Source organism: Phalacrocorax carbo, chromosome 3, assembly GCF_963921805.1.
Source record: "Phalacrocorax carbo chromosome 3, bPhaCar2.1, whole genome shotgun sequence".
Lineage (NCBI taxonomy): Eukaryota > Metazoa > Chordata > Aves > Suliformes > Phalacrocoracidae > Phalacrocorax > Phalacrocorax carbo.
In genome coordinates, this window is record NC_087515.1 from 105,184,674 (window position 1) to 105,208,800 (window position 24,127).

Genomic DNA, 24,127 nt, shown 5'->3' on the forward strand with positions numbered 1-24,127 from the left:
GATAGTGCTGTTTTTATAAACGTTTGAACCTAAGTCCTAAACTAGAAGTCCTAAACTGACGGAATTTCTCCAGGCTAGTTGTAGAGTTCCCTCCCTTCATGCTAAAGAAAAGTTGTGTGTATAAACAAAAGTTGTGGGTTTGGTTTGGTTGGGTTGGGTTGGGTTTTTTGGCTGGTGAGTAATATTAGGGCCATCAGTAGACAGGGAAAATAATAATTTTAAAAAGCTGGTAAATGACAACATTGTGGCTGGAAGCTTGCCCTGCTAAGAAATCTCAAGGAAGATCTCTGTTAGTCTTGTGAAAGAGTGAATGTATTGGTGTATATATGCTGTGAACAACTGTGGAAATTCATACAACAAAGGGGTTAAATAGTTATCAATCAGATTCTAGTATAGACGTGTTGAATGGAGAGGAGATAAGCAGAATGCACAGATGGAAAACTGTAGTATGGCACTGGAGAATTGCCTGAACAGAGCAAGGATATGCATGCTTTTGGAAGCCATCCCCGTTCTAAATCATATTCTCCACGGTGTAGCTGGTGATTTAAGATATATTAAAGAGCTTAATTTGTATATGGGAGAAAATTAGATTAATTTCTGCTCACAGGATCATAGTAGACACTTGTCACATAGTCATGCTCTAAGACTTCACTCCTGTGCAATCAGGTTGTCCTAGTGATACACCATAGCTGTCTTTGCATGACACATGTAGCCATCAATAAATTACTAACTAGGTTCAGGCACCTTTGGGTGGATGCTTAAAGATGTTTACTGTCCTTCCATGCACAATGTTGTATCTGGAATTAGGTATGAATTGGTAAGGGAGCATATAGTAGGGTATTCATACATTTGTAAATCAGCCTGTAGTCTACTGTTAACATTTGAAAGTTTAGAAGACTTGGTTGTATGTTTTTCTGTTTCAAAAGTCTGTGTTTCTTCATACCTATCATTCAAAGTGCAGTGTAAGAACTTCATTAATTTAGTGATCTGTTTTTTCAAACTAAAGCTATTTTTGTCTTCTGTGAAATATAGCCTGTTATTTCTGCCTAATTTTCTGTCTCCTGTGATTTTTAAGGATCTTTGGAGAAAGCCCAGTATCAGCTGTGTGTATTGCTTATTCTATTAGAGTTTTGTTATCTGTGACACTTTTTTTTTTTCTGAGGCATTTATTGATCTGTCATGGCTAACAATGGTATAAGACGAATTAGACTGTCTGTGCTGAGATACAACCAATCTGCATTCTTTGTAGAGTCTTAGGGAATAATGGAGGCAACGTAAAAAATGTATGCAATCATTGACAACATGAATAAATCTGTCAAAAATATAATAAACTAAAAAAAATATTTAAGTATAAAACTTTATCAAAAAATCCTATCTCTTAACTAGAACTTAAAGAATTTTCCACTTGTCATTATATTAGTGTCAGGAAGTGTATTTCACTGTAGTAAGCATACTTGTCAAAGCAGACTTTTAGCTGTAAACATGGAGTACTGTGGAGACAATAGACTAGATTTTTGAGACCAGGCAATCTGAGCATGGCATAAATGTAGGGGATTAGGGAACAGTAAAAAATGGGCTCAAGAAACATTTCCATTATAGAACGATCAGAGCTGACAGTGCCAGCTGCCCTTGGCCTGTACATGCAACTAAGAATCTGACAGATAGAACCAACCCTTCATTTTCCTTATCTCGTTTCCTCTGTTGGGCACTAAAAGGTTATATTTCAGGAGCAGATGCTGATCTGTTCTAAGATAAGATGTGCTAAATGCATCATACTAGCTAGTACTGATATGGATGAAGAAAGTGAAGTGGTTAAAGCCTCCTTGACCTAGCCTAGAAATCCAGTGATTGCTAAAAAGATTTCTCAAAAAAGGGCTGCTCGTCAACTAGCCAGATGGTCTTTCTAGCCCAATGGTATAGCAACTTTAAACCATATGGGATATGTGACATACTTCTGCACTTCTCAGTCCTTCTTCCTTTTTCCATTTTCTTTTTTCCCCTTTTCCCCTTTTCACCTTTTTCCATCACTTGGTGAAAGACGAAAAAGAAATGAAGAGGGTCTGAAGGAGCATCATAGGAACTCTGACAATAATAATATAAGCTTTATGGTAAGGGCTAATGAAAAAAGTTCTAGAGCTAGAGTGAGCGTCCACAGAGGAGATTAAAGTCTCACTCTAATGAGTGAGACTCATTAGTCTGCACTAATGGATGTATGTCTACTCAGATCCATGCTTGCATACATAATCAGTCAGTTCCCCAAATCTGAGACTCAAAAGAGAGCACATTATTACATATTTGTGTAATACATAATTTGTGTATTACATATTTGTGTCCAAAGAAGGGCAATGAAGCTGGTGAAGGTTTTGGAGAGCAGGTCTTATGAGGAGAGGCTGAGGGAGCTGGGGTAGTTCAGTCTGGAGAAGAGGCTGAGGGGAGACCTTATTGCTCTCTACAGCTACCTGAAAGGGCATAGTAGCGAGGTGGGTGTTGGTCTCTCCTCCCAGGTCACTAGCAATAGAACGAGACAAAACGGCTTCAAGCTGTGTCAGGCGAGGTTTAGGTTGGGTATTAGGAAAAATGTCTTTACTGAAAGAATGGTCAGGCATTGGAAGAGGCTGCCCAGAGAGGTGGTGGAGTCGTTAACCCTGGAGGTATTTAAAAGATGTGTAGATGTGGCACTTCAGGGCATGGTTTGGGAGACATGGTAGTGTTGGGCTGACAGGTCGACTTGATGATCCTAGAGTTCTTTTCCAACCTTAATGATTCTATGATTTTCTACCATTGAATTAAATCAACCACCTTTTCATGGCATTGATTTACCTACAGATTTCATTCAGCAAGTGTATGCTAATTTGTATCTGTGTCTTCATTTTGCTTGTCGTAAGAACAATCAGCACACAAACTGCAACTGAAATACCATTACACATGTCTAAAAACTGTCAGAAATACAGTGCCGTGGTATTTGGGGGTAGTGGAAGAACAACCAGCCTTTATTTTTTCAGAATTGTGTTCCAGTTCAGTTAGAGTTCTGTCATATGGAAACATGAAAACTTTCTTTGCTTGTTTATTCGTTTCTTAATCTTGAATGGAAGCATAAGGTGCCCCTTTTTAAATGTGTGGTAATTTAGTTTTGAGAATTCTCTATAAAAGCAATATTCCCAGTAGATTTGGATGGATTTTAAGAAATAAAATCTGAAAGACATAAAGATAAATTATTTCTTAGAAATATCTATATTTTCTGTCTCTGAGAAGCAACCAACCAAGGGAAAATGCTGTCTGTAAGACCTAGATTGTCTTGTCCTGTGGAACTTTTAGAATTTGCTATTCCATTAGAATTTTGATATTCCATTTGTAATACGAAAAAGTATGTTTCTCCTATTATTTTTTCGTCTGTTTTCTTTTCAGCTCCTTGTGGTTATAATGTAACTGCTCAGAATGGTACAGTTTATTCCCCAGGATTTCCAGATGAATACCCAAATTCCAAGGACTGTACTTGGTTAATTATTGTGCCTCCAGGCCATGGGATTTATATCAACTTTACCTTACTCCAAACGGAACCTGTGAATGACTACATTGCAGTTTGGTATGCAATTTTTCAAAACAGAAGTGTTTTTTTTTTTGTTTGATTTGTCAGATCTCACTGTCCCAAGCTACAGATTTTGCTTAGTATTGCTTTTCAGGTCATCATATGTGCTGAAGAACAGCATAAAACAAGTTCTGCAATTATATGAGGAAAAAAAATTATTATATATCACAGTCTGAACTCTTTAAGAAGACTTTGAAAAGTACTTTGAAACCCAAATTTACTTATCAATCAGATCTTTGAGCTCTCTGTTTTCTGACGCCATGTGATATAAGAGTCATGTAATAAACTGCATTATATTGAATTATGTGTACCATGAACATATGAGGCAAAACATATTGGTTGTGACACAACTTTTTGACATCTTTGGGCATTAACTAATTTATGCCTTAATTAAGATTTTCTGAGATTTCCTTAGTATCTTAATATGGGTGACAGACATACTCTATTTCTCAAGCCAGGATTTCAGCCCTTGTACCTCTATGTCTTTAAGCCTCATATTGCATGTTCTCCATCTCTGAACTTGAGTTTCTTACCCCCTTAACCCATCTCAACTTTGTGTCCTCAGCTGGAGGAAGAGGTGCCAGGGCTGTTTAAATTCTTGCATAAGTATTTACTGCACTGAAGGGCAGGCATAGATGATGCTGAAGTTGTTACATACATATCTCATCCTGGCTAGCTCTGGTCCTTACCCCATATAATGTGCAAAGTGACTTATCTCATATATTCTACAGATAGTTCCACAAAAGGACAGTTTGCACAGAATATAGGATGTAACTTATTCCTCTCTGAGTCAGTTGCTCCAGTCTCTCAGCTAGTCCGCTATTCCTGTACTTTTTGTGGTCTGGGATGAGTTTTTTCCAGACAGCAATACTGAAGCCTGTATAATACAGGGAAAATCCAGTCTGATTATAGATATGCATAACTTTTTATGAACTGCCATTTGGCTACTTCTGGTATTTGCATTGCCTACAAATCCAAGTCTAAAATGCATCATAGGTTGTTTTCTCTGGTATGTTTTAAAAAAAATAATATATATATATATAAAAGACCACTGGTAAAGATCTAACTGTACCAATGACTTCTCTTTTTGCCTAAGCAAATAAAGTCCTAAAATTGTGTCAGCTTTCTAAACAAGTCTGGCTGAAGTATGTGCTGAATTCCTGAATTGTTATATTCTTTCAATAAAGATTTTAACACAAGTATTTTAAAGCTTAGTTCTCTTACTTCCCATTTGCCCATGAATTACAAGCATGCTTTCCTTAAAGTTATTTTCTGAGGTATCAGCAATGGATAGCTCCTGAATTTGCTGGGAGGAGGTTGTTTAGTGTAATTTTGTTTAGGTCATTCATGTATGTGTCATTAACTTCTGTACGAAAAGAGAAATCTTAGTATCAAAGCTTCCCCCCCCCGTGAATCAGACTTTTAAAATTAAAACCTAAGTAAATTATCAAGGTCCTATTCAGTATTCATTACTTTCATTCTTGTTTTCAAGGCAGCAGGAAGAAGAAAATATATTTTTATACCAAGTCACTTATAGTTTATTTTTTCTTGTCATCACTAATACCAGAATACAAATTTGAAACCTGAATAACCCTGAAAAATTGTAGAAGAGGAAAACAATTAATTAAAATTACATATTTTTTTTTTAAATTGTACAATTTATACACAACATTCATTCTTTTAAAATTTGTACCAGAGTTTTTTTCTATGGTGGATTTTTTTTCATTAACAGTTTATCTTGATAGGTTTGAGATAGACAAAAATTAGTTAATGCTTGGATTTTACCAATGCAAATGAGGTGAACAAGTATCTGTCTGATTTAAAGACTGAAAAGTCAAAAGCTAACAGCTTTCAGGGAGCTTCTAGGTGATCTCTAGCCTTCTGAAGTACATATCACAAAAGCTTTTTTATTCAGTTTAGATTCAGTACATGTAATATATGAGATGGCCAGAAGTAAGTGTTGCAGAGCTCAAAAAAATTCTTCTGTGATAAAAACAGGAGGTTTTGTTTATTTATTAACTCTGCCTGTTCAGGCCTGAATGTTCTATATGATAATACTGAAAATTAATGCAGCCTGATGTACTGGAGTATATTTCTCTTTGGGTGTCTATCCTACTGTTCAGAAACACAAAACATTTTTTATCCATGTTTTTTTTTTCCCTTTTTTATTTTTCCTTAGGACATATCTCTGAGTCTTTAAAATAAATTTAAATAGCAAGAATAACTTGCAACTTCCACACCTCTGTATGTGTTAGTCATAAGTAAGGACTTGCAGGATCTGGGTCAAAATATATTAGAAATATTATAAGATTACAAGAGTTTCTTGGATTTTTTTCTTTCAGTTGATGTGTACATGAGAATTTTTGGCAGGAACAGACAGAGAAAATTTCAGTCAGCTGACAATTTTTTTTCCCACGGAAACATAAAAGTTATTGTAAAGTAGTCCTGCTCTCTCAAACATATTAGGCTTTGAAGTTAGAAAGAGTATTCTGTGTTGCTAGAAATGAAAAGAAAGCAAATTTGTTCTGAATCATTAGGAAAACCATTTTTTACAAAATTTGAACCTGCTCCACAGAGAAAAGAGGCTGTTAATTTAAATGTTAAGTAAAGTACAGTATTTCTTCAGCTGATTTTTATGTTACTCTTCCTAGGGATGGTCCTGACCATAATTCGCCTCAGCTGGGAGTTTTCAGTGGGAACACAGCTCTGGAAACAGCTTACAGTTCCACCAATCAAGTCCTCCTCAAATTTCACAGTGATTTTTCAACGGGAGGATTCTTTGTCCTCAATTTTCATGGTCAGTTAGCTTTATATCATTAACATCTAATTAGCACAATCAATAAGTGAAATTTAAAAATATTTCTTAACTTTGTGATGTACTAAATGATCTTAAATAAATTTACCATGATTCGTGGGTTTGCTACTTTTTTAAAATAACAGTACAAATTAGTTTTTAAAATCCTGCATTAAAAAATTCTTAAGAACGTTCATTTGTGTCTTTGAATAAAATTGTTCTATCTGTAATGTTAAGATATCTAATACTGAGCTTTTACTTTTTAATTATTTTGGCACATTTATTAGTTATCTTGCTTTTAACCTTCTGTAATAAAATTCACCAGCTGACTTATCCTAGGGCACATAGTGTGGGAGGGTTGAACAACAGCTTTAAGTCTGATATCCAGCAAAAAAGTTACAGTCCGGGCTACATGACATGAAAATTAGGCATTCTAGAATTCTAGTTCTAATTCTGATTAACTCACCCAAATTTTGTATATTAAATGGAAGATTGTTAACCTTCTGGTCCGTAATTCAAATAGATAGGGTGATTTAATTCACAATGAGAGGAGGAAATCCCACAGAAAGACAGAATGTATCTATTTGCATGGGGAAGTCTTCACAAAACTAGTACTCAAGAGTCTGAAAAGTTTTTCTTGTCTGTGGTTTTATCCTAAAAGAAGGGCGTGATATATGGTAACCTAAAACACTTACCTGAGAAGCAAAAAACGAAGTACCTGGCTTTAGTCATCAGGCAGAAAACATATAGCTCCCACATAGTGTCTGAGAAGCAGGCTACAGGGAATAGTCAGTGAGAGCGTTTTCCAGCCTTAAATTGAAAGTACATAAGCATGTAGTCAGTATTTCAGGGTTTACGACTTCAGATGATAAAAAGGCAAGGTACATAGTCTATTACAGTACATAGTGCATCACCCTAACAAGGGAAAAAAAAGAATCTGCTTCTTTTTCTCTGCACTGTTTCTTTATTTTGCATAATAATATTTTGCATAATGTCCCATGGGTAGACAACGTGAACAGTGTACATGCTTTTAATTGATTTAATTGCATTCAATCTGCAATGGAGATACCACAAGAAAGATATTGCAGAAAATCCTGCAAACCGGGCTTCTTGGAGACTAAATTGAAGGGATTCCCATTCTTTGAGCCCACATACTGGGAGACAGATGTCTTGCTTAGGTGAACACAAAGGCCTTACTGGACATGCGTAGAAGTACAATATTAAGTTCTTGGAAAACATTATATCTGGAAACAAGAATAGTGTATATTTCTTACATAATTGCTGTTACAAGTGCCTAAGCAGGTTGCAAAGCTTTTTTTCTCAGGTGTTCTCTAGAAAAAACTAGTGCTATTAGGAATGCATAATAATAATTATATGTATGTGTTCATATATATATCTATATGGCAGAAACACCATAGAAATAGAGAAGTACATAGGAAAGCATGTATGCTTTCTCCTCCCTGTTCTTGGAAGCTCTCTATGGATAAAAAAACTGAAACTCTCCATGTTTTGGTTTTTTGATTTTTTTTTCCTCCTTGTACAATTGCTTTACATGATGAGTTATAGAAGCTTATGTGGAAGATAAGGGCTGATTCCTATATTTTGTGTTTCTTTTACTTCTCAAAAATGACAAGTGGATAGGACTAGCAAGTTACTAGGAGAATTTGTATTCTTTACTGTGATTTAGCTCCATGAAAAGGAGAGTTTTTCTATACTATGTGCATTCTGATCACAATCTTAAATCTCTCTTTTGGATTTTTTATCCAGAAATGGCTTCTTCAGCTGCTGTAGGCATTCTATTCCATTTTAGAAACATGGCAGTCATTGTACTAGTCACCTTCCTTATGAGATTGTTCACAATTTATTGAAACAGATTTGAAGAATAGAGATTTTGTTTTAAAAGCATTGTGTAACTTATTAAATAATGTTATTATTATTACTGCTACTACTGCTGCTGCTGTTTCTTCTTAAAGTAAATACATAAACCTGTATCCTGAGAAAGACTAACTCCATGTATGCTTAAATTAAGAATGAATATGACAGGTCAGGTATGTGACAGGTAATTACAGATTTTCCAGGAAATCTAAGTGATCTGTGATTTATAGCCATTAGCCCTATCACATGATGCAAAGGCAGCCACATGAAACAGCAGCCTTGTAGCTGCAAAAACCTCATCATAAACATCACAACTGCATCCAATCCTATAATGGATCTATAACTATCCAGGCAGTGTGGTATACAATATATATAGTATATTTTTAGATAATATGTAGTGTCATGACATTTAATTTGGAAAATGTTGTAACTGAGAGACCATTAGGTTCAGTGCAGCTTTGGTAATTTGGGAAGTGTGAATAGGAAATTAGTTTTCTGTAAAATAATTCTTAACACACCAGTGTTTAATCCTTTTTCTACTTAAATTAACAGCTTATCAGCTGAAGAAGTGCCAGCCTCCACCCACAGTTCCACATGCGGATTTGTTTACAGAAGATGATGACTTTGAAATAGGTGAAAAAATAGTACCTCCTTTTGTTTCTTATGTTTTCACTTGAATTCTGATTAAACTAAACTATCAATATATTTCATCTTCCACCCGAGATTTTGGTATACTTCTGTCTGAGGGTTTTTTTGGGTTTAACTTTCATGTTAATAATTTTTTCAGGAGATTTTGTGAAGTACAAGTGCCATCCTGGTTTCACCCTTGTTGGACAAGATATATTAACATGCAAACTGAATGCACAGTTGCAGTTTGAAGGAACCTCTCCATTCTGTGAAGGTAAATATATGCTTGCATGGTCTGCATATCATTAGTATTCCTCCATTTTTATTTTCATATATATTAAACATCAAATTTTTGGGCACTGTGGTTTCATTTAAGTTTAAAAGAAGTTTCATTTTATTTCTTCAATATCTAACAAGTGTACACGCTTTCAAATTGTTCCCTAATGCTTTTCCACAGACATTCATTTCTTTAGAGCCAAAGGACAAGTGGCTTTAACTGTTTAATTACAAAATTAATTAAACACTGATTTCCAAAATTTATTTAAATTATTTAACTTTGTTTCCTATCAAACCACAGATTTATTTTTACCCATGAAGAGATTTAAATGTCTGTATTTAAATTAAGCTTTCAAAGTAAAATAAGAAATTATTGTCTCTGCTTTCACAAATATTGACATTATATAACAAAGTCACATGAAAAATGTGGTGTTCTAAAATAATATGTGGCAAACTTAAATTCATAGAAGCACTAAAAATCTTTCAACTATTCATACTATGTTTATAATTACAGTATTTCAAACAATGAATTAAAAAATGTAATATAAATAATGTTTAAGTGTGCATTCATAGACAATTTGCTCATCTTCGTGGAAAAGAAGTATATCTTGGAGATTTGTACGCAGACATCCAAAATATGTTTTTCAAGAGATGCTGTTAGTTATTTTTTCTTTAGTTTGGTTTAGTTTGTTACATAGTGGACAGCAAAAAGATTTTGAAATGTTGAAAAAGTGACAGAGGAAGCATCTGTAGAATTTTGTCCTGAAGTTCCTCAATTTTTTTTGGGGGGGAAAGTTACTGATGAGATGCCATCATCAAAACAGTGATCAGAAGTTCTCATATTCATAATATATTAACTGAGAATAGCTAGCCTCGATCTATAATATGTAATTATGGATGAAGCATCTTCCATATCATGAAGTAAGAACATCCATATGCACAACAAGTAACACTGGAAGCACAGCAATTATTGTGACACTTTATTAATAGCTGTATGTGTACCTTTCTTCCTCTTGCCCTGGTTCTCTATTTCGATGACTTAAAAATTAATAAAGGGTTCATAGTACAAGCTGCATTAGTTTCTTAATGCCATTATATATTTGATGCATCTGTAAGTAATTTGTTGCATCTGTAAGTAATTTGTCCATATGACTACCCATGCCAGAGAAAGTTTTTGCTCCTTCTGTTTGTTGACTTGTACATACAATAATCTGAGATCTGTCATAAATTCAGAGACAGTGACACCATGTCCCTGTTTCAGGTGGAAAAAATTCAGTATTAATTTCAGGACCCTCATCATAAAGTATGCAAAAGTAATGAGAAATTTTATATTTCTGTCTGTTTCTTGGTCAAATAACTCAGTCCTTACTGATGTTTGATTTATTTTCCAATCAGTGTATTTTAATAAGATGACTGTACTGCAAATCCAGCTTTCAATTTTAAGCTAACAATTTATTGTGAGTTAACCCCATCTGGCAACTAAGCACCACACAACCGCTCACTCATTCCCCTCTGGTAGAATGGGGGAGAGAATTAGAAGAGTAGAAGTAAGAAAACTCTTGGCTAGTGATAAAGACAGTTTAATAAGTAAAACAAAAGCTGCACATAGAAGCAAAGCAAAACAAGGTTTTAATTCACTGCTCTCCATGGGCAGGCAGGTGTTCAGCCATCTCCAGGAAAACAGGGCTCCATCATACTTAACAGCTTCTTGGGAAAACAAACACCATCACTCCAAACATCCACCCCTTCCTTCTCCTTCCCCCAGCTTTATATGCTGAGCATGACACCATATGGTGTGGGATATCCCTTGGGTCAGTTGGGGTCAGCTGTCCCAGCTGTGTCCTCTCCAAGCTTCTAGTGCTACCCCCAGCCTGCTCGCTGGTGGGGTGGGGTGAGGGGCAGAAAAGGTCTTGACTCTATGTAAGCACTGCTGAGCAATAACTAAACATCCCTGTATTATCGACACTGTTTCCAGCACAAATCCAAAATACAGCCCCATACCAGGTACTCTGAAGAAAATTAGCTCTACCCCAGCCAAAACCATCACATTCTCTAAAGAAGCAACTTAGGAGCTTCTGATAATGATTAGCCATCTGCTAAGTTTATTTCCAAAAAGTCTTTCAGATGCTGTGGAAACCAGTCACTTTCACTCATGGTAGCAACACTTCTTTCTTTGCAGACCAGAAATCCCATATACCAGACCATCTACCCAATGATCTGTCTCTGGCACTGGCCAGTAATTATTTTCTAGTGAACAACATAAGATCATTGCAAGCATGCAGTTAATTAAGGCCTTCACCCAACTGTAGCGAAGCCACTCTTAAGCTAGCAATGTTCTTTGTATTTTGAAACTTGTAGGGCTGTTTCTTCAGTGGGTTTATTCAGTCCCATTTTGAAGCCATGTAAATGCTCTGAAACCAAAAGTTTTGTGCAAGCAAGTTGCACAATTTATGTAATACATGAAGATGTTTCTCTGCTTTGAACTTGACACCTGCTGTTTTGATTTCATGTCCTCTAGTTCTTATGGGGGAAGAAACAGTAACAAGTTGTTCCCTATTCACCCTATTTATGGCACGATTCTATAGATGAGAAGATATTTCATAACTTTAATCATTCTTGTCATCCTTCCCAATACCTTTTCCAATTCTACTCTATTTCTTTTGAGGTGATGCAGTATAGAACTGCATTTATACAACACTATTTGATCCTGATAGACTTGGAAAAAAATGCTACTTGCTATGTAGTTTACATATTGTATTTCAAACTAATTCTTGGACTCCCTTCTTTTGTTTCTGCATTATACCTGTAGTTTATAATTGTTTGCATTGTCCTTATTTTGATTAGCTTCACGTTTTTTAAAGATGCTAGAAAACTTTTCATCCTCCTGAGCTGTTCCACTATGTTGTAGTAGGCAAGAAATATATTTATATATAGAAGACCAGGTTCTAGGATACTATATACAAGTCTGATGTCATATCGGACAGGTGAGAAAAATCAGTCTCAGTGACCACTTCTACATCATTCTGAACGAATGACCTCCAGAGCAGCTGTAATCGTACCGCACCATGCTTTTCTTACAGCTCCCTTTCCCTTCCTGTCTGCTCTGTCTGAGAGCAGATTTTCTCCTAATGCTTTGGTACTATGAAAACCTGCCAACTGGTACTGTCTAATACACAGTACCCTAGGCAACCTACAGGACATACTCTCATTATGCATGAATTTATGTTTACCAATAGTTGACTGTGATTTGTGTTTATACACATCTGATCTTGTCCTATCCTTATATCCTCTTGCTACTGATTTCTTTCCTTTTTTAACTGCTGCTAGGTTAATGTAGAGATGTAAATTAAAGCATGATAAACACTGCAACAGCAAGAAATATTTCTGTATTTGTCACAAAAATTGATGTACTAGTAAAACAGCTAATTGGCATTCAGTGAAAGGTAGATAACTCTAATCTGACTGCTCAAAACACTTGAATTAGAGAGGTGGTGTGATAATATTGTCCTAGGGTGATGCTGATATTTATGAATAAAAACAGAAATCAAAGAGGAGACGGTAGTATTAGAGTTAAGTCAAAAAGCTTAGTCAGGCCTTCCCCAAAACAACTGAATCAGGTGTGTCAAAAAGCCAGGTTAGGTAATCCATTTCCTGAAACTAGGATAGGATGAGTGTGTTACATCGTCCTGCAGAATTACTTTTCTTGTGTCACTGCCCCGCCACGCTTAATTACATGAAAAGGTGTAACATAAAGATCTTTGTTATTTCCTGTTGTTTTTCTGTAAACATTGCCTGTATGTATGAATTTATGCAAGCTAACAAATAACAGTACTTGAAATTTGCATGTGCAACTGTATGATTCAAAATGAATGTAAAATAGATTGCTTATGTTCTCCAATATGCCTAAAGCAGGTTTTTTTATATAATATTTATTCCTTTTATTCCAAACAATTTTATAATTTAAAATTTTAAAATTCATGGGATATACTTATAAATGAATGATAATTAAATATTTTCCAGGGCTCTAGTGTCTAATTCTCTGTTTTGCAGCTCATATTTTCTTGACTGGTAAACTTCACATCAATTCCTAAACTTCTTAAATGTGTAGGTAGTTGAATCACCCTGTACATTAGATGACAGAAGAGAGTCCAGAAGGTATCAAATTTAATACTGAAGAATAGAATGTTAATGTGTTAATTGATTAAAAAACAAAAGAAACAGTGTTAACAGTAAAATATATATGCCTCAACTGGAGCAATCTGTATGACTTTGCATTTAGGAGTATTCTGTTTTCAAGTACTGTGCTAAAGGTGATAGCTAATATTATAGAACAAAAGGGTCCAAACTGCAAATTTTTGCTTTCACCTGTTTTGTGAATGATACCAGGAAAATAGCACTGTGGAGTTTATTTTTATTCAATTGATAAGTATCAGTTATTAGCAGTATTGGAAAATGGATTTGCCTTTTTTTTTTATAGAGCAAGGTGAAGCAGTCTCACTGTCTCAGTATCTCAACTCTATGTCTTTAACCATATGAATCTTGTAAAATGTTCAAGTCTAGCTTCCACCCTAGAGATTAAGTCAGGTAATTGGCAGCTAAGCTATACTGGGACAATTTGGTGAATAATTCATTATGGTGGAGAAGAAGAGCCAGCAAAGGCTGCCAAGATTAACGTTGCCAATTTGCCATGTAACACCATGGCACAGCCAGCCCCCAAGCTGCAAAGGAGCACTACACTGCTTTCCCATGCCCCTGAACTACTCCGGAACTGTTCCTCTCATAAGTCGCTGTTGTATGTTCCCTGTGAATGGCTGAGGTTGGAAGGGACCTCTTGTCCAATGGCTCTTAGCTATAGGAAGTGAATCCCGGCCATAGAAAGTGTGAGAGCTATAGCTTGCTTTGTAAAATTTGTCCACTTCTACTCTAGCATAGGAGTGGTACTGAGCTATTTACAGCTTAGAAAGACAGAAGTTTCATTTTTACTTGAATCTTATGCCCTAAGAATATGCTGAAGGAGGCCTCACAAGACACTATTTTTGTCTCAGTACCACAGAATATTCCATATCCTCTTTCACCCTTTGTGTTACTATTTGTGCTGATTTGTATTAGAGAGGTGCCTTTTTTTCCACACAAAAAGTACTCCTTCATTTTGGAAATTGTTTTATTAATAAAGTTTGGGAGCACACTAAGTGAATACAATAGAATATATGGAGGAAAGAACTCTTATAGCAATTCTGCATTGATCTGTTTCTTATGTTGCCTACATGTGATTATTTTTTCAAGGAAATTCTCTGACCTTTAAGATGTTGATTTTTAATATTCACCCACCAAAGAAATGTTCTTAATTACAAAACAACATCGTATTTTTCCTCAATTACAAAAGAGGGGCATGAGGAAACATCTGAAAAAGGCACATTTTCCCCTGTGGTAAATAAAATTAGTTTCAGGTCCCGTCTTAAGAATCAACTGTGAAGAATGGGAAAGCTAGCAGCAGGCAGTAGGTAACTTTTACCTGCTTTTGCAAAAATGGGTTTTTGTTGTTATTTTTTTCAAACCTAGCAAACAAGCTACCTCCTCTTTTTTTCTGCTTCTCTTTTCATCTCTGATGTCCTTTACAAAAAATTAAAAAAAAATAAAATATCTAAGAGCAAAGCAGGTGAAAGAAAAAAGCAGAAGAAGTGATTTCTGTGAGATTATCTTGTTTCGGGTTTTTTTTATTCTCCCTGCTGTTTCCTAGTCCTGTCTTTTTCTTTTTGCAGGTCATTCTTACAGTGGCCAATTCTCATCTGGAGCATTTTCAGAGGTTTCTGAGATGCTCACAGTCAAGGTGTCTTGTGCTTTCTTGAGTGTGATTGTCTTTCTTCCTGTTCTAAGACATCTTTTCCCAAAGAAAACTAGCAATTTTCACTTCTCTGGATTGGTGACTTTCCTCATTTTTTCACTGCATTTCCTTCCCTGGCTCCATTTCTTTCATATACTTGCAGTGAGTTAGTGAAGAATATCTCAACACTTTATGACAGTGTTCTGTAGATCACTGTAAACTGTTCCCAAGTTTTTCAAACTTTCAAGTTTTCAAATTATTCAAATTTTGAATCTTATTCTTACTTGAAAATCCTCCATCCCAAATTCCAAAAACTTCATATACTACCGTAAGTAAATAGAAGTTCATGCAGCCTGTTTTTAAGAAGTTACTTATCATGCACCTCTTTGGAAATTATACCTGAGGGAATTTAGCTGAAAGAGCACCCATGTAAAGGGCTGCAATAATAATCTTTTAGATTAGCACAACTGTTTACTTTTCTGGAAGAATGTACTATCACACTTTCCATTTTATGAGATCACCTGCCTTCAGTTTTGTCTGGACTGTGTCTCTGTAACATACAGCTTTTGTTTGCAGGCCCCAAACCTGAATGACCAGTAAATAATTTGTTCCATGAGTAATTTGCCCAATGGCTATTTCCATAACTGTCTAAGATGCTGAGAAAAAGCAGGCAACAAAAGGCAGTGTATCCTTACCAGCTCTGCTGTTAGTTTTTAGATATGCCATGTTTACTAAAGACCACTCCAGAGGTATTTGCTACAGTCCCATTTTCCTTCCAAATGTCCTGTGCTTTGCAACTACTATTTTGTCATGTGTTAGTTGATCATGACCATTTCTTAAAGCATTGTTTATCCAGAGGAGTGATAGTTTTCCAGTGTTGAAAAGAATCACTGTGTCTCACTGTGAAAAGTCTGACAGTATTACTGATGTCTCCAGGATACTTGTAATTTACAACTTTGAAAACCAGCTCTTAATCCACAGGTTGCTCTAGTAGACTTTAAAATTAGAGCAAACCTTCCAATGAAGCCAGTACTGGATCAGTAAAAGACACCTCTTCTTAAAAATAGTCTTGCAGAATAAGCAAATAATACTGCAGGGTAAAGCAGGTTGTGGAATTGTGTCATGTCAGCTACTCTTCAATAACTGATGAGTACTTTACTGCATGTCTGACAGGAAATGCCATGTAGCTAGCCAAACTTCTGTTCAGTAATAAGTCTCATCTATTTAACTAAGGGAAAATAGTTATAATTACTTATCTGACAATATGTTTCTGTCCAATGTTGTTCTGTGATAATTTGCTGGTTTTGTTGTACTTGCTGCATATTCATGAGTCAGAGCACTTGACTGCATTTTCTCAAGTTATTCTCTCTAATTTTGAAGACTATAGGAAGTCAAAGTAACAGTGTGTTTCATTTTAAGATAATGAGAAAAATAAACTACTGTCATTAAATACATGCAATGCTGTATTCTTACACAGAAGCTTGTGTGAAATTTCTGGGTGTAATTTGGCTACAGGTTTTTTTTATCTCAAGAGAAAATCCCGGAATTAAAATTGTCAAAAGGATCCTTACTACTTCATATACCATAGTCTTTCACTCTTTTAGGATGTCTGCTATGAAAAATGGCTTTACTTCTTAGAGATACTGTCTGCTGCAGCCAGTGCTGTCAAATGATAGCAGAAAGGGACACATGCCAATGAAAAATGATTTGCTTGCCATTTTTCCCCAGCCCACACCTGGTTCTCCCTGCTTGACAGTATATTCTCACTTGCATATTATATCCTTCTTTTTCACAGGCTGACATTTTTCTTTCTGATTGAAGAAAATTTTAGCTAAACAAGATGAGGGGGAGGAGAGGAATAGAGGGTTTCAACAATTTAATATTTCTTCCTGCGTTTGCTGGCATGATAATGCTGCATATTCTTCAGTCTATTAGGGAAGATTGAAGAAGAAAATGTTATGACAAAAATAAGTAATAAGTAGTTTTTACTTTTTCACACTTTCCCCACTTTTTACATCCCTAAATAATCAGAGTGGTTTTTAGATAAGAGATTTATAATTTATGCTATAGTATAAAAAAATCACAAGTGAAGAAAAATCACCCTGAATTTTACACTGAAGGCTCAATGTATACGTCAGATCTAGGGAAGTCTTGGAACAGTCAGAAAAAGAACTGTTTTGATTTTTTTTTTTTTTTTCTAAACTTTGGTGCCATTAAGAAATTGGTAGTCCTCAGAAAATTATGTTTTACTTTATGTTTGAAATGCATATCCTTCTTTCTTAATGTATCAATATTTAAAATATTCTAGAGAATGTGGGACGGTGAATGGAACGTTGTATTTTCCAACTCAGGCATGTACATTTTCTCTTACCTTCCACACACAAGTCTGGAAAACTGTATCTAGGTTATAGAAAGGACAGGAATAAGCCAGCTTCCCAAGGGTAAAGGTCTATGCACTGTGTAAGACAGTGATGGTTAATTTATATGTGAGTTAACTGATAAAATTCCTATTTTGTTTGCATTGTGGCTTCTGGTGGAGGGTTCGGATTTGTACCCAGTGTATGGAACAGAAGGTGAAGACTGGACTTCTTTTATAAAATATAATTTCCTTCTCTACCAGTATGCTTAATTTTCTGAGAGAACAATTAAAGATTAGGTCTTGACACTGTTTTCCCCCAGTTTACAGGAAAATTCTTCTTGGCTACCACTGAACCTAAATTTCACCTCCAAGTTTGTAAAAGGCCAAATAAGGGAAATGGTCCAGTTTAAAATGTTTGTTTCTGATATTTATGTGTGGGTTTTCCCCTGTAACACTTTTTCCTGCGATCATTTTTCCTCGGTTGTTGTTTTTCACCTTTCCTATAACCTTTAATTTATGCAAGTACTTGGATACTGTGCCAGACATTTTCCAGGAATGCATTTCTGTTGAGATATATTTGTGAATCTTACACAAAAAGCATTGTTAATATGCACATATATTACGAAACTCCAGACAAAATGAGTCAGACTTCAACAGCAAACAGATATGAAAAAAAATCAGTTCTGCATGCGAGGTAAAATGTTAAAGAAAACCAGTGACCAGTAAAAACATTTCTTAATCAAAAACAGTATTTAGGATATAAAATTTACAGCATTTTAGTATAGTACTGTCATAGTTTTAGCTGGGATAGAGTTAATTTTCTTCACTGTAGCTGGCATAGTGCTGTGTTTTGGACTTAGTATGTAAATAATATTGATAACACACCCATATTTTAGTTATTCCTGAGTAGTACTTACACTAGTCAAGGACTTCTCTAGCCTCCTGTGCTCTTCTGGGTGCACAAGAAGACAGGAGGGGGTGGGGGTGTGGGGCACAACCAAAACAGCTCATCCAAACTGGCCAAAGGGATATTCCATATCATATGATGTCATGCCCAGTATATTAACTGGGGGGAGTTGGCCGGGGGAAGCAGCGATCGCAGCTTGGGGACTGGTGGCTTTGGTCAGTGGGTGGTGAGCAGGTTACATCACTTGTTCTTTGTATTTTTCCCCCCTCCTGAGGCTTCGCCTCTTTCTCTCTCTCTCATTATTTTCCTTTTCATTATATTATTATTGTTATTATTATTAATACTATTACTGTTTTATTTTAATTTTTAAACTGTTCTTAACCCACACACTTTCCTACCTCAGCCCTTCTGATTCTCTCCCCCATCCCACAGGGGTGGGGGGAGTGAGCGAGCAGCTGTGTGGTGCTTAGCTGTTGACTGGGGCTAAACCACAACAGGGACACTCCTTGTCATATGTAGAGATCATAAATGCCTATGAATACCTGGTCAAACTGTAAAATGTTATGAGTTCAGAGTTTAAATAACATGGGAAGTGGTTGCGTGAGAAGTTCTTACTTGGATGACTTGGAATATTCTGTATTCAAAATAAACCCTTTGCCTGTGCAAAACATGTATGTTTTCAAATGATCTGGTGTGCCTAGAAGCTCCAATATGTTTCTATGTTCAGGTAACAGACTTCTTTGGTAAAGGTGGATGTTTTTTTTCTGAGAACTCAAATGGAAGACAGCTACTAGGTTACCAAATAAAAAGTTTCACCAGGATTTTTACTTCACGCATGTGAATGATCACACCAACATCTGTGAATTCCTTGACTGTAAACCCTTTGGGCTGTGACTAATGGATTGGGCTGGGTTAATGTTTTATTATGATTCGGATCCTGTTTCATAAATGTAAGGTTTATAAAGGTGGTCCTGTTTCTCATTCTGTTAAAGGAAACTTTAGTCTCCCCTCCATCTAGAATATGATTTTAACATGTTTTCATTTGGAAAATGAACTTGAAGCATCCATATATCTGAAAAATAATACTATTTTTTCATGTAAAGGAAACACTTTATTTCATTGTTCGATATGCATGTTGATCATCTTGTTGTGTCCTTTTTAGCACAATGTCCAGCGAATGAAATCCGTACAGAATCATCAGGAGTGATCCTCAGTCCAGGTTACCCAGGCACCTATCCAAACTCTCAGACCTGTTCTTGGACTATAAAGGTTGAACCAGGATATAACATCTCCATCTTTGTAGAAATGTTTCAAAGTGAAAAGCAGTTTGATGAGCTGGAGGTATTTGATGGTAAGAGAGATTTAAGTTCTATCTAACCACAAAAGAAAAAATATCAGGTCAAATGGGCCTTGATTTCCAGTTGTTGGTTTCATAATGCATTGATAAATCTGAAACTGAAAAAATAGTCCAGTATTTCTATTACTTTTGCATTAAGTCTAAGTTTGTTAGCCAATGAAAGTTTGTATAGATGTATTCAAGACAAAGAAGCTTTTAAATTTTCTTAGGTACTGTTAAAGGAAGAGCAGTAGCAGCTGCAGCATTCCTATGAAAGTCATACAGTTTTCTGTTTCCTGGGAAAGGTATGGAGGTGTCTGAAATTGATCTGTATTGGATCACTTCTGGTGAGGAGATATTTTGGGGTTATAGTTCCATTTGTCCAATTTAATAAAATTATCTGAGGCTAAATACTCAAATTTGAGTCCAAATACCCAGTCTACTTTGCATAGCGTAACAGAACCAGTGCTGTACCTTGTTTGAATATAGTCCTGTTAAAGAATTTGACATCTGATTTGGGACAAAGAGTAGAGAAATGACAAAAACTTAATTTCTAGAGTGTTACTGATAGCAGCAGCCTCACAAACGGCCCTGTTTAATTACAGGTTATTCTTATCTCCTACTGAATTTTTAGCTTATTATCACTTGTTCTGTTCTCATTGATTGATGAGAATAACTAGTCCCTGATTGTTCTTTAATATATTTTTATTCATTTGGAGACCATTATCATATCTTCACTAATTAACCAAGAATGTATGCTAACTATGATAGAACTGATGTATGTTCACCATGGGAGTTTAATAACATGAAAAATATTAAAAGGTCATATGTTTTGAGGTATCTTTTTCTCAGTATTATATTTAAGTAGTAGGTTTTTAGTGTCCAAAATTATTAAAATATTTTCAGTTTTTGATAACAGCATTCTGAAAAATCCACAATATTTTTCATTCTTTTAAAAATGTCAGGTTTTTTCTTTATAATGTGTATGTTGGTCCTTGTCAGGTTAGTGGAGAAAATGGTCTGAAAAATCTATTAAGAGTCTTTTCCTGCACTCTATTTTGTATTTAACATCAAGACAATATGTAGCGCACCTGGAACTTTTCTAGTGGTCTGATCACTTTCTTTGTTTTCTTTTGAAAATTTCTGTTGAAACTGCTTAATGTTCCTGATGAACATTTTTGTTTTCTTTCTTCTACATTTAAATTTAATGTAACCAGGTTATCAAGAATAGATTTGTGAGAAGAATTATCATAGTTACTACATTTTTAAGCACTGTCATTTCATGACATGAAATCACATTCTTAAAAATTCATCTGTAGTGCAGCTCTACTGAAGTAATTTTTTCTACCACCTACCAGCAAACTTAAATGAGAAAGATAATGGCATATTTATAACCTCTAAATACAGTGCCATGTAGAGATTCCTGAGCTAGCTCTCAACAAGTTGATATTTAAATATGGTACATTGCAGTGCCTTGCAGAGATACTTGCTTGTGTCCCTGTGGCCACATTAGCAGCGTGCTTTGCTAGGCTAATTAGTTCTACATCTCAGCATGATGAGTTTGTTGGGGCAGAAGGCAATGCTGATGTGGCTATACTGTTTCCAGTGATGGATATAACTCAGATAAGCTTGTTCAGAGCTAGCTTAGGTATTTCTCTGTACTACTGCATTTTGTAATAAATATATATCATAGCCCAGGACCTTGTGTAGTCCAAAACAGCGTACCTTCATTTAAGTTAGTAGAACTGCATGGGTCTAGCTACACCAGGTAAAGATATGTCACCAATCTTTATGCACAAACTATATAAAAATTGGCAATACAATTTTTAGAGAAATAGTATTTGCTAAGGCACAGGTCTCTGATTAATTTAAAAGGCAGCTTTGGAATGAAAACCAAAATAGTGACTATACCTAACTGACCACGTTGTAAATTATGGTGCTTCAGCAGCTGGATTATGATCAGTATTGGCATCCAGTCAATAAGGCTACCCCTGGTCAGCTGGGAGCAACAAGCCCATTAGCCATTCCCACTTATCAGTCAGACCCTTAGGAGATCCCATCTATATTTTAAACCAGAGAAGTCATAAATGTACCATAAATATAATTACTGAAGACTTTTGAACTTGAAAATGTATTCAGGCTACTTATACTGAACAGCATTCATTTAATACAGCAATTATTTTTTTTATATATTTTTTTCCTCCCTGAAATAAACCAACAAAATTCTGTTACTGAAATTAGATGGAAATACCAACTTTTACCTAATATTCAGGAAAGCATCATATGACAAGTCAGCACACCAGAAGCTGAATATTTATTTCCTTACATAGACAAACCCTAATACAATTAAAAAAAGAAAATCAAACTCAAGAACATCTAAGTCATGCTGCTGACTTTCATAAGCATCAGCTGAAGAGGTACCTGCTAGGTAAGGTACGGAAACTGAAACTCAACTTCAGGAAAAAAACCAAGAAAACCAAAATGCATTGAATCATTCCTCCTATATCCCAATGGCTAAAAAGTGTGATGTGGTATGTGGTGCTGCAAACTAATTTCATAATCACTACTAAGGAAAAATTCTTACCTTTTTGTATGTACTAGATCTTCATTTGTAATTGTACTCTTTTAGCCCCTTTATTTGAGAATTTTGAAAGAGCTTATATTTTCTAAACTGTAACAAGTAAAGAGTGTTAAACAGATTTTCAAAACTCAGGGTGAAGCACAGAGAAACTAAAGGAATTGTCGTGTTCTAAATAATTTTTTCAAGCAAAAATAGGAATTGACCTCAGCATTCCTCACTGTTTATCCTACGCTGTAATCACCAACACTGACTCCCTAATACAAAAAACAGACAAGCCACAAAGCATTTTGATAAGGGCATGCTGGGAAACCTGTGCCTAAAGCTATGTTTATTTGTTCATATTTTGTATATGCATTTATTATTTAAAGTTTGTTTAGCAATACTTATTTAGTTTAGAGCTGTCATTATGGTGACTGAAATACAGTTCCTAAGGACTGGGAGGTTGTCTTAATCTTTATGATTTGTTGTGGCTTTTATAGCCTTCCTTTCTGTACCTGCATTGTCTGGATCAGAAAATATACTTATTTTTTGTTGGACTGGAAGGGGAGAAGGTTGACAAAGATCGCATTCAATTTTAGGTGTCCTTTGAATCAATTTTATTTTTGTGTTTTCATGTAACATAAGAAGAGCTGATCAGGCTGCAGCTGCTCAAACTCAGCAAAAATGAATGAAGCAGCCTCTTTATTTGAAATAGCTGTTGTGGCCAAGATAATGTTGATTGAACGTGGTTTTCCTAAAATTGAAAAACAGAGAGCAAAATCATATGAAAGGGAGGAGTTCAGCTGGAGAAAACATAACCTTCATATGGAGGAAGAAGATGACATTTCATGTGTTAGGAAGCTTTCACTAGGAGACTGGTTTGATACTTGGATTATTTTTTTTCTCTTGCATCTATGTTGTTTTATTGTATAGTTAGCCCCCAAATAATTATCTGTGCTTCTAGGGTTTTATTGGATTTTATTGTGGTGAAGATATTGGTCTAATGCCAGGACATACTTTTTCAGCATCCTGTATTTACCATAAGTGTATATTTTTTTTTACACTAAAACGATACTATAATAAGCACACTGTCTTTTAACAGGACTGAGTCCTAATAAAGTATGTAGCACTTGTACATATGTGTATTCCACAGTGAAGCTGTTATGATCTTATATGTGACAGGGCATTTTTTAGCTGTGTTCATTATGTAATATGGCAGTGTTCAAAGTTATATTAGCTGCACAATGTCAAGGAATTTATAGATTTGCTGCCACTCACTAGCTGGAAAAGAGTTGAAATAAATAATAGATGTAAAAGAACAAGGAGCAGAAACATAACCTCATTCAAAGTAATTCTTCCAAATAGAAATTATTTTTTTTAAAAAAACCACTAATTTTTCAGTGTTTATTACAAAAACACTCATTGTTTTGTATTTGTTTGTTTGTACCAAGATTTTTTATTGTGCCCTCTAGGGAAAACTTAAAACTGGATGGATAGTTTAAATAGAGATTTGTTAGTTATTTCACGGGCAACAATGTGTTGCATTATTTCCTAAGCTTTCCTTGTATATTCACATTCACAGATGAGTTAAAATATGGAAGGGATTACTTAAACTGGTAGTACTTTAAAACTTCACTTGCTTCTTTATTCATCTCTGAAGGTTCTTCTGGACAAAGCCCTCTCCTTGTCGCTTTAAGTGGAAACCAAACTGGACAACTGAACTTTACAAGCAAAATGAATCTGCTATATCTTCGCTGGTCAACTGATCATGCAACCAGCAAGAAAGGATTCAAGATCCGCTACTCAGGTAGCTAATAATGATTTCCATTAAATTATACTTTGTGGTTACATATAGTTTATGGCTCTGAGACTGGTGCCACTGGGAAAATTATGGGGATTTTGATCATGGGTTGGTCTACATGACACCCAGGCCTGCTGGCAGCAGACGGGGTACACCTGTCTCAAAGCGGGAAAAGTATCTTTGCT

The 24,127-nt window shown here is 35.4% G+C and overlaps 1 protein-coding gene across 1 annotated transcript in view; it reads left to right on the top strand.

Annotated features, from left to right (window-relative positions):
• Positions 1–24,127, top strand: part of CSMD1 (CUB and Sushi multiple domains 1) — a 1,235,979-nt gene that overhangs the window by 1,103,108 nt on the left and 108,744 nt on the right. The window contains exons 43-48 of the mRNA XM_064447944.1: positions 3,406–3,583; positions 6,238–6,383; positions 8,808–8,888; positions 9,043–9,156; positions 19,408–19,596; positions 23,802–23,948. Coding sequence (XP_064304014.1) covers positions 3,406–3,583; positions 6,238–6,383; positions 8,808–8,888; positions 9,043–9,156; positions 19,408–19,596; positions 23,802–23,948 — 855 coding nt within the window. The remainder of the gene's footprint in view (positions 1–3,405; positions 3,584–6,237; positions 6,384–8,807; positions 8,889–9,042; positions 9,157–19,407; positions 19,597–23,801; positions 23,949–24,127) is intronic.